Raw genomic sequence first — 14,322 nt, 5'->3', positions numbered from 1 at the left:
ATTTGAGGCTGTCTCCCCAAAGGGCATTTTTTAAAAAAGAATTCTACAGCTACACTCTGAATAATAAATCCTTAACATCATCAATATTTGATCAGTGTTTACATTTCTCATCTTATGAGTTTAAAAAAAATTGTGATCCTGTAAGAGTCTGCAGGTTGCAGTCCCTGTGGTTGATGTATTTTGAGTTCTTTCAAGCTGTAGAAGTTAATCTCTGGGGCAGAGTCAGGCACTGGGAACTCCCTGTGGGCTCACAGTTAGTGCCTCAGACCTGTTGGAGGAGTGGGGTGTGCTGAGGCATCCACTGTAATAAGCCATCTGGGGAGTGCTAATGCACATGAGGCTGGGAACCTCAGATCCATGTCTCCAACCCTTCCTTTTTCCTGTGATTGTTTCTTGGAGAAACCCAGTTTAGCACTCGGGGCACCTGAACATTGCCGGTTCCTTGCCAAGCATAGATGAGCAGAGGAACCCAAACAAAAAGGGCTGACTTTTGGGCATGGGGCCTGGAGGACAAGGCAGGGTTGTCTTGCTAAAGAAGTAGGGATATTCTCTTGAGTGGTATCAGGCATGTAACTGTGGTGGTTTGAATGAGGAATGTCCCCCCATAGACTCACATGTTTGAACACTTAGTCCCTGTGTGGTGTTTTGAATATGCTTGGCCCAGGGAGTGGCACTATTTGGAGGTGTGGCCTTGTTGGAGTAGGTATGGCTCTGTTGGAGGAAGTGTGTCACTGTGGGTGTAGGCTTTAAGACCTCTGTCCTAGCTGCCTGGTTGCTGAATCTGATTTATGCAGGCTTTTGGTCTAGTAGGTGTTTCCTCACCACTCCTAGCAGTTGCCTGCACATGACGAGGCATAAATTGAAGGCCAAGGAACCCGTGTTTGAACCTGGGCATAAGAGGAGAAAGTGCCCAGCTGACTGTCTCCGGTAACTCACTGACTGGGGGAACCTTACCGTTCTTGGTCTCCTCTCTTGGACTGTCTGGGAAGCAGGGAGGGTTGCTAGAAGATTCAGGCCATTGTCACATTTGGCCCATCCTGGATACTTTGGTTTCAGCCACAGAGTGCTCATTTCCATAATTATGACATAGCATCTGGAGAGCAGTTATTTTATACTCAGGATTCTCTTTAGCGAGAGGGTCTCCCTGCTCATGGTAATAAAATTTCTATTTACTCTGGACATCAACCACAGTAATTAAAAAAAAAAAACCATCAATTATTTACTGAGATGGAACTTCAACTTGGTTTAATGCATTAGTTCAGCTAGCCATGAAGCCTGTTCCAGGGCAATAGAAGAGGTTTTTACCCTCCTTCCCAAAAGACATTTTCCAGTAACCTACACATGACCTTGAGCAGATCAGTTTTCCAAGATGATACCGCAAAGACAGTGTGTAAGAAGAGAAAGAGCAAGCTTCTGCACAGAGGTTGTTATTTAGGCAAATACCTGTCATTCCAGGAAAGAAGAAATGGGAAAAAAATATATATATACAAGTATAAATGTATATATACACATATATACGTATATATACACATATATACATGCATATATGTACATATGTGTATATATGTGTGTGTGTGTGTGTGTATTGCATTTTTAAAGTTATGAACCTTAAAAAACAGAATGTCTTTGGAAAGGCCCCATTATTTAATAGAAACATAAATCTGAAAGTCAGCAAAGAGAGCTCCTCAGGGAGGAAAGAAGCCTGTGATGAGCTTGCCTGTCATGTCTCACATGAGTCTGGGGCTTTACAGCGTAAGGCCAGCCTGGTGGCGGGGGCTCTGAGGCTTAAGGCCAGCCTGGCGGAGCTCTAAGGCCGGCCTAGTGGAGCTCTACAGTGTAAGGCCGGCCTGGTGGTGGGGGCTCTGAGGCTTAAGGCCAGCCTAGTGGCTCCATCTTCATCTTTAAAAGCATCTTGTTTAGGACATGAGATCAATTTCCATGTATCACGCACTGCAGGGGAGTCTGTTCGCTGCCATTTGCTGACTAATGTCCCCCACAGAGACAAGGGCAACAAGCAAGTTTATGAATTACAACTCCCTTCGCAAGACTTCATTTTTTATTTTCATCTTAAGAGTGCTCGCTCTGATGAAAGTCTTTAGAGCTGATAGCAACAAAGTGACCTGATTTTTACGTGCCTTGCATTTGTAGCTGGAACCAGATGAAGCCCGCATTTTAATCCCTAGGCCATTAAGGAAAGCCATGACGGTTAAGCTAACTAGCTGCTCCCCGATGCCAGGCTCAGGTTCCAAGGAGTCGAGTAGCAGCAGACTCATTGGTTCAGCGTACTTCTATCTGTTCATCTCTTACTTTGCTGCATAAATACTTTGATTTCCTGTACCCTTCTGTGCTGTGTGTCATTTTAAATGAACCAACGAACATCGTTCTCAACCTGATTTTAGATTCACTAAACTATTTTTTTTAAAAGATAGTCTACATACCTAGTTGTATAAGACTGAGGTGATATTAAATTATCTAAGACATGGGCTGACTCTACAGCTCAGTGGGAGAGAGCACTTCTGGCATCTGTGAGGCTCTATGTTCAATTCTTAGTACCACAAAAAAGGTATCTAAAATTATTGATGTAGGAAACTCAATGGTTAAGTTTCCATTCACAAGAGAGCACCAGGCTCACCTCCTCTTAGCCTTGCCAAGGGATTGCAGTTGACTGTCTGCATCTTTGCAGTGGTCCCAGTCCTTCTGACTTCTGTGTGAGAGGCGTGTATGTGTAGTATATATGTGGTGTGTGTATATGTGTGTGTGTGTGGTGAGTGTGTGTGTGGTATACGTGTGGTGTGTGTGGTGTGCATGTGTAATGTGTGTGTGGTATATGTGTGGTGAATGTGTGTGTGTGTGTGGTGTGTGTGTGTGTGGTGTATGTGTGGTAAGTGTGTGTGTGGTGTGTGGTGTATGTGGTGTATGTGGTATATGTGTGGTGTGTGTGGTGTGCATGTGTAATGTGTGTATGGTTTATGTGTGGTGAGTGTGTGTGTGGTATGTGTGTGGTATATGTGTGGTGAGTATGTGTGTGTATGGTGTGTGTATGTGTAGTATATATGTGTGGTGTGTATGTGGTATGTGTGTGTAGTATGTGTGTGTGGAGTGTATGGTGTGTGTGTGTGTACTATGTGTGTAGGGGGTATATGTGTGGTGTGTTTGTGGTGTGTGTGTGTAGTATGTGTGTGTGGCGTATATGTGTGGAGTGTATGTATGTGCAGTGTGTGTATGTGTGTGTGTGCAGTGTGTGTAGTATATGTGTGGAGTGTGTGTGGTGTGTGTGGTGTGTATGTGTAGTATGTGTGTGTATGTATAGTATGTGTGTGGTGTGTGGTGTAGGTGTGGTGTGTGTGGGTAATGTGTGTGGAGTGTGTGTGGTGCGTATGGTGTGTGTATGTAGTATGTGTGTGTGGAGTGTGTGTAGTATGTGTGTGTGGAATGCGTGCGGTGTATATGTGTTGTGTGTATGTGTGTGTGTGTGTATGGTGCATGTGTAGTGTGTGGTGTGTGGTGTATATGCATTTGTGTGTGTAGTATGTGTGTGTGGAGTATGTGGCGTGTATGTTTGTGTATATAGTTTGTATGTGTGGAGTGCGTGTATGTGTGTGTGTGTGGTGTGTGTGTGGAGTATGGGTGTGTGTGTGGTGTGTATGGTATGTGTAGTGTGTGTATATGAATGGAGTGTGTGTGTGTGTAATATGTAGAGTGTGTGGGTGGGTGAAGTATGTGTGGATATACATGTGTCGTATATATGTGTGGTGTGTTTGTAGTGTGTGTGGTGTGTGTATAATATGTGTATGTGTAGTATGTGTGTGGTGTGTGTGTATGTGTGGTGTGTGTGTGGTATGTGTAGTGTGCAGGTGGTATGTGTAGTGTGCGTGTATGTAGTATATGTGTGGAGTTGAGTGTATGTGTGTATGTGTGTGTGTGTGGTATGTGTGTATTGTGTGTACAATGTGTATGTGTATGTGTGTGTGTGGTATGTGTGTGTTGTATGTGTGTGTGTGTTGTATGTGTGTGTGTATGTGTGTGTGTATGTGTGTGTATGTGTGTGTGTATGTGTGTGTGTGTATGTGTGTGTGTGTATGTGTAGTGTGTGTATATGTAGTATATGTGTAGAGTTGAATGTGTGTGTGTGTATGGTATGTGTGTGTTTGTGTGTGTGTGTGTGTGTGTGTGTGTGTGTGTGTATGTGTATGTCTGTCTGTCTATATTTCCTGGCCTAGAGGTGAGTGAACTCCCTCTACCACATGTTCTCACTATGACTGTGTCTACCACAAGCCCAAAGCATCAGGGCCAAGCCACCAGAGTCAGTCCTCTGAGATGTAAGTCAATCATAAACCATCCTGCCTTCTCAGCTGATAATCTCAGGTATTCTGTCACGGCCACAGAAAGCCAATGCACCCACCGTGTTATGGGACAGTCCTGGGAAGGTTTCTGTGTGATCAAGTGGGCATTTCTCCAGACTCCTAGGCGTCTCAGCTCTGCCCCCCGGCCACCTTCCTAGTAAGCATCTGCCTTTAATTTACAGTGCCGCTGTCCCTTTCCCGGTTTCTACAGCTGAGCCTCATTTCTCTTCTTCCAAGGCCATTAGTAGGAAACTTCTCGCATGTTGAGCTTTTGGTGTCACAACTGTGTGCTGTCTGAGTTTGTGTCCTATTGGGCTGTCACTGTACAGCAGCATGAACTGGTGGCGCCTGGCATTTCCTTTTGTAGATGACCATTGTCTAAGCGAAGCCTATACCTGTAGCCTCTCATACACTGTTGCCCGTTATCATTATCTTCTATCTACCGGAAGGATTTCAAGTTCCACTGCCTTAGTTATTGTGATTTGTATATAGCACTAAAGAAGTCGGTCCTGGCTGGGACTCAGTGCAGCAGAATTAAGCTTTCCTCTGTACCCTCTCAGGGAACACAGTAGGGCTGTTCCATTTCCCTTGAAGTTTAAACCTTGATTTTTGCACCTATCTATGAGAATGACATAACTCCACCCTTCCCAACCAGGCAGATCCGTTTGAAATCTGCACAGCGCAGCTGACTTTTAATTTTTGATGGAAGAAGTCCATGAAGTTCCGCTGCCTCTCGGCCTGGAAAGTGATCAGCAAGTCACATGATTTGTTCAATACTGTGCCATATGTGTCGGGGGAGGGGAGGACAGGGACCATCTCCCTGATCCTTGATTTTTGCCCTCAGTATATCATGGTGTCCCCTGAGGTCCCAAAGCATGTGCATGTTTAATGCCTGCCTCAACGTGTGCTGTTCTGCATGTCACGAGACAAACAAAGCTTGTGAACAACTGAGTGACAAGTTAATCAGGACTAGGAGGCAGCAGGGCATGTGCAGCCCCTGTGCATGCAGCTTGTTTGCTAATTGCCAACACCAGATTTTCTGGGCAATTAGATGTTTGGTATCTTCCAAGACCTTCTGTGCAAATGTGGACACCCAGCCTCAGGGCTTCAAGGGAGGCTTCAAGGGCAGGTGGAGAGAGGGTAGCTCCTGGGTGGATGGCAGCTGGCCCGAGGTTGCCCCAGGGGCTTCTTATAGGATGCAGCCATCATCAACCAGTGGAAGGGTTGTTAGACTAGGCCACAGTATGGAGACACAGCCTTCCGGCTTTTATAAGAAGAGGTTCCCTTTGCTTGGAAGTGAGCAAAGCTGGGGGTGTTCTGCAGGCTAGCTGAGGAGCCAAGTCTCCCTCATTCTCTTTTCAAGAGCAGAGCGGGCCATGGGTACTAATAGGAACAGGAAAGGTTGTCCTCCAATAAGCAAGATAAGTTTTGTTGTTAGACGAGGCCTTAGGCAGCCTAGGCTGCCCTTAAACTCCCTATATAATAACATGGGGATGACTTTGAACATCTGATCCTCCTGCCTCTACCTTCACAGTGCTGGGATTATAGGTGTGGGTGATTCTGTGGTTCTGCGGGTCAAACTCAGGGCTTTGTGCGTGCTGGACAAGCACTCTGATAGCTGACTTACATCACGAGCCCAAGATGAGTGCTTAGTAAATATTTTTATTATGGTAGAGTGTACATAACACAGAGCTTCCCATTGAAACAATTTTATATTTCATGTACAATTAATGAGCAGCATGGTTTATGTTCACAACAGTGTGCCTGCCACAAGCATCACTATTTGCAACACTCTTCATTGTCCCAGTCAGGAGCTCTGGGCTTCCCGAGCAATAACCTCTGGTCACTCTTTACCTACTTTCTTTTGGATTTGCCTATTCAGGATAGTTCATGCAAGCGAAAGTACACAGTATTTCACGTCTGTCCTGTTTCTACTGTTTCCTGGCTCACTGCTGTTACCGTGTGTGTAGTGTTTCCTGGCTCACTGCTGTTACCGTGTGTGTAGGAATGTTGTTGGCTTTGCATGTGGTTGCACTGCCCCCCACCCCCGATACTATCCTGCCATGTTGGTGAACCTCAGTACTCCTTCCTCTGTGGATGGCCACATGGGTGTGTTTCCAGTTTGGGTTACTGTGAATGCTGCCATGAGCATTCACATACAAGTCTTTCTGTGAGTCTGTTTCCAAGTCTCTACTAGTTATGTTGCTGGATCACATAACTGTTCTACATATGACATTTCGAGGAGCAGCCAGACCATTTTCAGAACAGCTGGCCCATTTACATTTCACCAGCAAGGCACCAGACTTCCAATTTCTATACTTTTTTTTCTTTCCTTTTTTTTTTTTTTTTTTTGGTTTTTCGAGACAGGGTTTCTCTGAGTAGCCCTGGCTGTCCTGGAACTCACTGGTCTACAAAGACCAGGCTAGCCTCAAACTCAGAAATCCACCTGCCTCTGCCTCCCAAGTGCTGGGATTAAAGGCGTGCACCACAACCGCCTGGTTCTTTTTCTTTCCTTTTAAGAATTATAGTCATCCTTGTGGGTGAAGCAGCATCTCATTGTAGTTTTTGGTAGACCAATAGCTTCAAACTCAGAAATTCACCTGCCTCTGCCTCCCAGGTGCTCCGATTAACGGTGTGCACCACCATAGTCTGATATCTTGGCAGTTTTCATCTGCATTTCTCTGATGGCTAATGAAGCTCCTAAACTCACGGAGCCTTCTGAGGAAGAGAAAGGCCATGAGCTCAGATAGGAAGTGACTTGCAGATAGGAGACTTCACATTCTCTCTCCTTGCTCTTCAGCCTGCTTGGGAGCCATTGGAATAATGCTGTTTGAATTCCCACTGAGTAGGAAAAAAAAAGCAATTCTGTAAGAGGATGGGATTAACATAAAGCAATTTAGCAGATGGAGCTATTCCTCATGCTCCCCCAGAGAGGAGAGCCTTTCCCAGATAGAGCCAACCCACCCACTGCCTACATGGAATTAAGCTGTGTCCTAAACTAGCAGGGTTTCCAGAGCAGTGCCTGGCCCCTGGTACTGGTGGGCATGCAGCATCTGGCTGTTGATTCCCTGATTGGCTGGCAGCTTCTGTCAGCAAGTCTTTGCTTGTTTGCTTTGGGGCCCTGCCAGCCCTGGGCAGTGGGCAAGAGGGCACTGTGGAGCTTTTGATTATTGACCAAGGGCAGCATGTCTTGTCTTTGGGGATCCCCGAGACTGCTCCAGAACAAATGTCTGTACTTGAATCATTGCAACAGGGTGAGGACCATGGGCAACAAGACATTTGTGCCCCTTTCCACTGTCCTTCTGTTTGACCTAGTCTCCCTCATGGGGATCAGTCCCAGGGCCAGGGCAGCTAACCCAGTTACCGTTTGGCTCCTACTCTTTCCTTCCTGAATGTTGGAAACCTTCAGCATCCCTGAAGATGTGAGTTCACTGTGCTCTGGGGGGCCTTGCGCCTTGGAAGGGGCAGATGATGCAGCATCAGTCAGTCATTGGATGCTGTTCCTGGGAATTGCTCTCATGTACCCTATTCCATAAATAAGAATTGTTGGTCCTCTGCACCTTTGGCAACCTGCAGACTGTAGATGCTCTTCCAGAACACCTGAAGACTGGCCTGTCTTCTCTGTTGCAATAGTTGCTTCCATAGGGAGACATGAGTAATCTCTCTGTCATGAATTTACAGTGACATGAGTCCTCTAAAGGTCAGACTGGGGAACCAGTGAGGCTATTAGGCACACAGAGCATGGGGGAGGGGGTTGCTTACAGGAACATGGGTGTTCCATGAAGCAGCCACACTAGAAAATCCACACCCAATATGGGATGGTGGCTTCTCCAGGGCCACACAAGAGGAGCGGCTTCCCTGGTGTTTCCCAGCCTATATCCTCCAGTGCTTCCCCAGCCTGCAAGGCTACTGCAGTTAGGGCAGAATCATGAACAAATGCTGGGGGAAAGACTGGAGTCTCAGGTGACAGTCCTGTGACATCCCCCCACCCCACCCCAGTCCCTGTCCCATTGCGGTGGGCTCCTGCAAGCTGTCACAGCTGTTCTGATGAAGATGATAAGTGCTTGGCTCAGAGGACCACATTCTCCTGCACATGACTCAGGTTGCGCTGGTCCACTGTGGAGTCTACATTACAGGGCACTGTGCATTACGGAGCTGAGCTCTTCTGTGAACAGAGCAGTGTCTCCTGCTTAATGAGGGTAGATGTGAGGGTGGCAGTGACAGACCAGGTGGTCACTTAGACAAAAGGGGTAGGAACATCTAGTTGCTCAAGTTCTAAAGGCCAAGCACAAGAGGTTCTGACCTGGGCAGGGACATCCTGCCTTCCTGGCTGGGAACTGCCTTGTTTGGCATGGTAGGGGACATTTTAGAACCATGTGTACAGGAACAAAGCCACACTGGCCTCCTTTCTGCTCCCTGAGCTGGCCTGCGTCACTTTTAAGAAACTATTTTTTGTCTTTCCTTTTAGAAACGGCCCCCACATCTGCATATTCCTCTCCAGCACGGAGTCTCGGGGACACAGGAATCACACCTCTGTCCCCTTCCCATATCTTGGTAAGAAATGTGTGTGTGTGTATGTGTGTGTGAGTGTGTATATATGTGTGTGAGTGAGTGTGAGTGTGTGCATGTGTATGTGTTTGTGTGTGTACATGTGCGAGTGTACATGTGTGTGAATTTGTGTACATGAGTGTGTGTATGAGCGTGTGTTTACATGTGTGAGTATACATGTGTGTGTAAGTATGTGTGTGTGTGAATTTATGTGCATGTGTGTGTGCATGTGTAAGTGTGAGTTTGTATGTGTGTGCATGCGTGACTGTGTGTGCATGTGTGACTGTGTGTGTATGTGTGAGTGTACATGTGTGAGTGTGTGTGTTTGTGTGTGCATGTGTTAGCTGCCTTTGCTAGGCAGCCCCTCACACACCCTTGTGTGTACATGGATGTGGTGGAAGCAAATGTACTCTGCCAAGTCTGCTTCCTATCCTGGGCCTGGAAATGCTTTCTGAGGAGTGCCTGATGTTTGCAGAGAGTTTACCAGCCTGGAGAGTACTGAGCAGACAGGGGGATCAGCTCTTGAGAGCCTAGAGTGGTGGCGGGGGTTCTGCAGTAGTGGGGAGATGGTGTCTGCACAAGGAGACACTCTGGGCTTCTGCCCCATGGTACATTTCCATGGTTAGCCAGTATGCCCTCAGCTGATGAAGGGAAGCATCTACAGGGGGCACCCTCAGCCAGTCAGGGTTGCTTCCATTTCTCTTTGAGCCTCTCCCTCTCTGGTGGGAACTGGGGCTGGCCTGCTTGAGCAGGGTAGTCTGCCTGCAGTGAATGCCAAACTGGGCAGGGTGGAGGTTTTCTCTGAAGGCGAGGCCTGGCCCTCACCCTCCTGTGGCTCCCCATGCACTTGCAGAACGATACTGACCCCGTCTCGGAGCAGCAGACCTTTCTTGTGGTGGTGGCCATCGACTTTGGGACTACGTCCAGTGGCTATGCCTACAGCTTTACCAAGGAGCCAGAATGTATCCATGTGATGCGGTGAGTGTGGCAGGGGAGGGGCAGCAGGTGGCCTGGATACCACACTTGTGTGGACTTTCGGGTAGGCTAGTCACCGGTGTGCAGGAAAGCACTTGGATTCAGGTCTAGACTCCCCGTGCTACTTGCCAACATCCAGACCACAAGTTCCCATCTGTCAACCATCCGGTTAATTCTTACATAGTTTAGGGAGGAGCTGTGCAGTACGATAGAATTCCAGCTAGAACGATTCCAGTGTTTGGCCTGGGTGAGAGGAGCCAGGAGATTCCCCTTATATAGTATCTGTGATAGAGGTGATCCACGGCTAGCCACTTTCTGGTGATCTCAGGCAATTATTGATCCTGCTATACCTCTCTTTCCTCACTCCAGAGAGGTCATGCCTGCCTCATGTGTTCTTTGTGCAAATTTAGTGAAAATTTCTATGGACTAAATCAGCATACAGGAAAAATGTGAACAGGAAGGTGCCAGCTCTTCCCTGTGCAGAAAACACCCAGGCCCTGGGAAAGCAGAGAAGGGTGGGCCTCAGCCTAGTGACCCTGAAGCCAAAATGCTCTAGGGCATCCTTAATGCTTACACCACGGTCCTTGGGGTCCCATGGGACAATGTCCCTGGGGATTCAGGAATTGATCTCAGAGTGAGATATCAGTATTTGTCATTGAAAAAGTGACTCACAGCAAGCCTGAAGCACTTAGCCTATGAGGGAATGTGCAACTTGACTGGGAATCTGTCCAGAGACGGTGCCACGGCTACCTTAGTGGAAGTCCCTCAAGAGGGAGGCACCAGTCTGCCCTGTGAGAGCCTTTTCATGCTGGACATGGCGATGCTCAAAGGATAGGTTGGAACTCAGCCTGGGTAGCAGCTATTCCATCCTGTACTAGATCTGGCCCATGTCTGCCACTAAGGCCGCTCCCAGGTCTAGGCTTGGCAGGGAAGGGAACAGCGTGGGCTCCTGGCAGCCCTGGCTTCAGGAGAGCAGGAACCCCAAGAGAAAAGAAACATGAGCAACCTGCCCTTCCCAGTCCATCTCCCTAGTCTTTTTTTTTCCTTCTCTCCAAGAGAAGGAAACATCTCTGGGGTCGAACCAACCCCAGCCCTGCCCCATTGCATGTCTGTGTCTGTCCACCTGTTTCCTCCTCTGCCCCGGTGTCTCCTCATCAGGATGATCCCTGTCTTGTCACCATGGCTCCCACTGAGCTATGGAAGCTGTCTGGGGCCCCTCCTTCTGTTACATGCATGTGTTATAGCCTCCTCCTCCCCAGCACCCCAGGTCACTATCTGAGCTCCCCCTTCCTGGGTCCCCTGGGCTCCCCATCATCACCTTGGCCCTCTGGTCTTGTTCAACTTTGTCCTCTCTCTTCCTAAGTCTCTCTCAGCTCTGCCCCAGGCGAGGCATGACCTCTACACCCACTTGCCTTTGTGCTCAACAGCAGCATCCCTGATCTGCTGTTAGACTTGCACCTGTTCCCCATTATTCACAGGTCTCTCCAGCCCAGTTCCACTAATGTCCCAGCCCACCCCTCACTCTTGTTTCGTGCACAGCACATCTCACTGCACAGGCTTTGCCTGACCAACACCATCACTTAACCACCTGGGCCAATTCACCTAAAGCATCCTGAAGTGACCTTCCTTCTGAGATCTCTCCTGGGTCCTCTCTCCTGGGCCCTACCAGCTGTTGCTTCTGCCTTCCCTGGACCCTCAAGTCATGTCCCTGGGCTCCCTCTTTCTATCCTGTCAGGCATGTCTTGCTGCATTTGTTCATACTGGTCTTATTTAGAAGAGGAATCTAGCTAGCTCTGTATTCATATCAGCTGCTGAGTACTTGCAAATGAAAAACAAAATGGTATGTGGCCTACCAGGTTTTAGCTTAGTGGAAGCACTGTACCCGTGTGTCACCAGCCATGTGGCACATAGTAGCTGCTCAGTAAACTCTGAGAGAAAGGAAACCACAGAACTTGTCTTGGGTAAGAACCTGGTTCTTGTCCCTTCTCCTCCTAACCGAGGTGTGTCTGGATGTTAGTCAGTTGATGCAGAGTGAGTCTGAGCTCTCATATCAATGACAGATGTACACAGTAGGTACTCAGCTCCACTGTGCTGACTAGATTGGGGGGGCGGTTCAAAGATCCATAACTTCTGCTTTTCCTTGGTGACAGGAGATGGGAAGGAGGCGACCCTGGTGTTTCCAACCAGAAGACCCCGACCACCATCTTGCTGACACCAGAGAGGAAGTTCCACAGCTTTGGGTATGCTGCCAGGGACTTCTACCATGACCTGGACCCCAATGAGGCCAAGCAATGGCTATACTTGGAGAAGTTCAAGATGAAACTCCACACCACAGGGGTGAGTTGGCCTCTTTAGGGGAGCAAGGGACCTCAGTATAGGGGTCACCCCCAGGTCTTTCCTAAACAGAAATTAATGAACATCTAACTAGGTCTTGTCGCTGCCTGGAAGGCACAGCTCCTTACATCCGTTTGTGGGCTCACAGCACATCCTGCTGGGGGAGCAGGAGTTGTTGAGGGTATTTAGTTGTTTGTTTTGTTTAGGAATTTGACAGGCCAGAGGGCATCCCAGCTGTGGCATGGGTGTAAGGTGCTGCCCCCTTGCTGCCCAAGGGACTGTTGGGAGATCAGTGGGCCCTCTACCCACTGATACCACCTCGTGGCTAAAGACCGAAGTAGGGGAGGTGGGTCAGGGCTGAGGCTGTTTACTAATTGATTGGTTTGGAAATTATAGCCAGTGTAAAAATATCTTTTATTCACCAGATGTAATTGTTGTTTCAGAGGCTTACTGCTGAGTAAGCTCACCCTTTCTAACTCTTTCTGAACTCTGTCTGGCTAGTTCAACTCAGCCTGTTCTGGCCCAAATGCTTCTCCAAGCATTCTCTTGGCTTTTGACTGAATTACTCACCTGCAACCTGTCTCTGTAAAACTGCTTTCTCTCCCTCTCTCCCTCTCTCCTTCTCTCCCTCTCTCCCTCTCTTTGCACTGCTATCTAAAGCTGCCTCTCTTCCTTGTCTGTTCTTATGAGAGTTGGGCATATTCCATCTCTGACTCATTTGGTCAAATCTATCTCTGATTCGTCACTTTGTCTGCCTTTCAACTAGACGTCACTCTCAAACATAGCTGCTTCCTTCTACAAACTAACTTTCCCTTCATTATTTGGGATTAAAGGTGCGCCCTAAGGGCATGTCAGTATTCCAGCCACAGGGATTAAAAGCTGTGTCATTGCAGCCAGATCACACAGATGTAGAAAGTCTTTGGATGTGATCCCTTGCCAGAGCTGGATTAAAACTCCTCTACAAACCAGTAATAATGGACAGGCCGCTCTCTGTGTGCATGGAGCAAGAAGCTAAGTGCATGTGGTAGTCATTAGAGGGCTGAATGACAGACCAGTGGCTTCACTTCTAAAACCCTGAGCAAGCCAGTGTTCTCTGAGTTGCCCAGGTCAAACAGGCATCCCCATCCCAAAGCTTCATGGGAAAAGTAGAAACTAGATGAAGAACCTAGACTCTGGCCACATGCCATGGGTTTCAATCCCACCCCTGATTTCTCGAAGACACTTAGTCCAAACCATATGACCTTGCTAGACCTCACTGTACTTCCTTTTTAAAAAAAATATTTGCATAATTTTCATTGATTCTTTGTGAATTTTATATCATGAACCCCAAATTCCATTCATTTCCAAGTCCTTCCATATCTGCTCTCTACCCTGTAACCTCCTCCCCCATCTTCCCCAGAAGCCCCCATCTGGCTGTGGAAGCTGTGGTATGTCACAGTGTGTCAAACAGTACACTCTTTTGCTCAAACAACTTTGCTTGCAGATGTTCATTGCAATGAGTCATTGGTCTGATTTGAGGCCTCTGGCTTCTACTACACATCAATCCTGGATTCTCATGGGGACTCCTCTTGGATATCCTGTTGCCCTGTGTCATGGAAATCCTGTAGCTTTAGATCTGTAGGACTGGCCCCTTCACATGCTCCAGCAGTTCAAAGATTGGGTAGATGTTGGGGTGTGCCAGCTTTCCCATGTCCATGCCACTAGGGCCAGCTCTCCATCACTGCCCAGGCAAAGGGCCGGGCCAACACTCCTGTGCCCACACCACCAGAGCCAGCTCATGCTCCTTTTTAAAATGGAGAGTTATAGCATTATGTTCACAGGGAGTGTAAAGATCAAAGTGATGTAAACACATGATGCTCTCAGAGGAAGGAAAGTTCTAGCTGGATGGTGGCTTCCATTAGCATCTGAGGAGACACACAGAGCTAGCAGGAACACCACCACTGGCACCCTGCCCCCCCAGGGCTCTAGGATTATGTGAGGTTGCATTTCTCCTGGCTGAAAAGGACTCACACATTTTTTTCAGATGGGACCCTGCCACGGACCGGGATTTCTCGAGGGGTCCCTGTTCTGCGGGACAAGGGATTCTGGCCAGGTGGGCACGGGATTCGGCTTTGACAAACAG

General features: G+C 47.9%; 1 protein-coding gene across 7 annotated transcripts in view; it reads left to right on the top strand.

The window, feature by feature from the left end:
• The window catches only part of Hspa12a (heat shock protein family A (Hsp70) member 12A), a 147,038-nt gene that overhangs the window by 107,122 nt on the left and 25,594 nt on the right, over nt 1-14,322 (top strand). For all 7 annotated transcript variants that reach the window (XM_031390842.1, XM_031390847.1, XM_031390846.1 and 4 more), the window contains 3 exons: nt 8,812-8,897; nt 9,745-9,869; nt 12,017-12,203. In XM_031390842.1, coding sequence (XP_031246702.1) covers nt 8,812-8,897; nt 9,745-9,869; nt 12,017-12,203 — 398 coding nt within the window. The remainder of the gene's footprint in view (nt 1-8,811; nt 8,898-9,744; nt 9,870-12,016; nt 12,204-14,322) is intronic.

This window comes from Mastomys coucha, unplaced genomic scaffold (assembly GCF_008632895.1).
Source record: "Mastomys coucha isolate ucsf_1 unplaced genomic scaffold, UCSF_Mcou_1 pScaffold21, whole genome shotgun sequence".
Classification (NCBI taxonomy): domain Eukaryota; kingdom Metazoa; phylum Chordata; class Mammalia; order Rodentia; family Muridae; genus Mastomys; species Mastomys coucha.
Note: the sequence above shows the minus strand (reverse complement) of the source record. Positions and strands in the feature narration are given on the sequence as shown.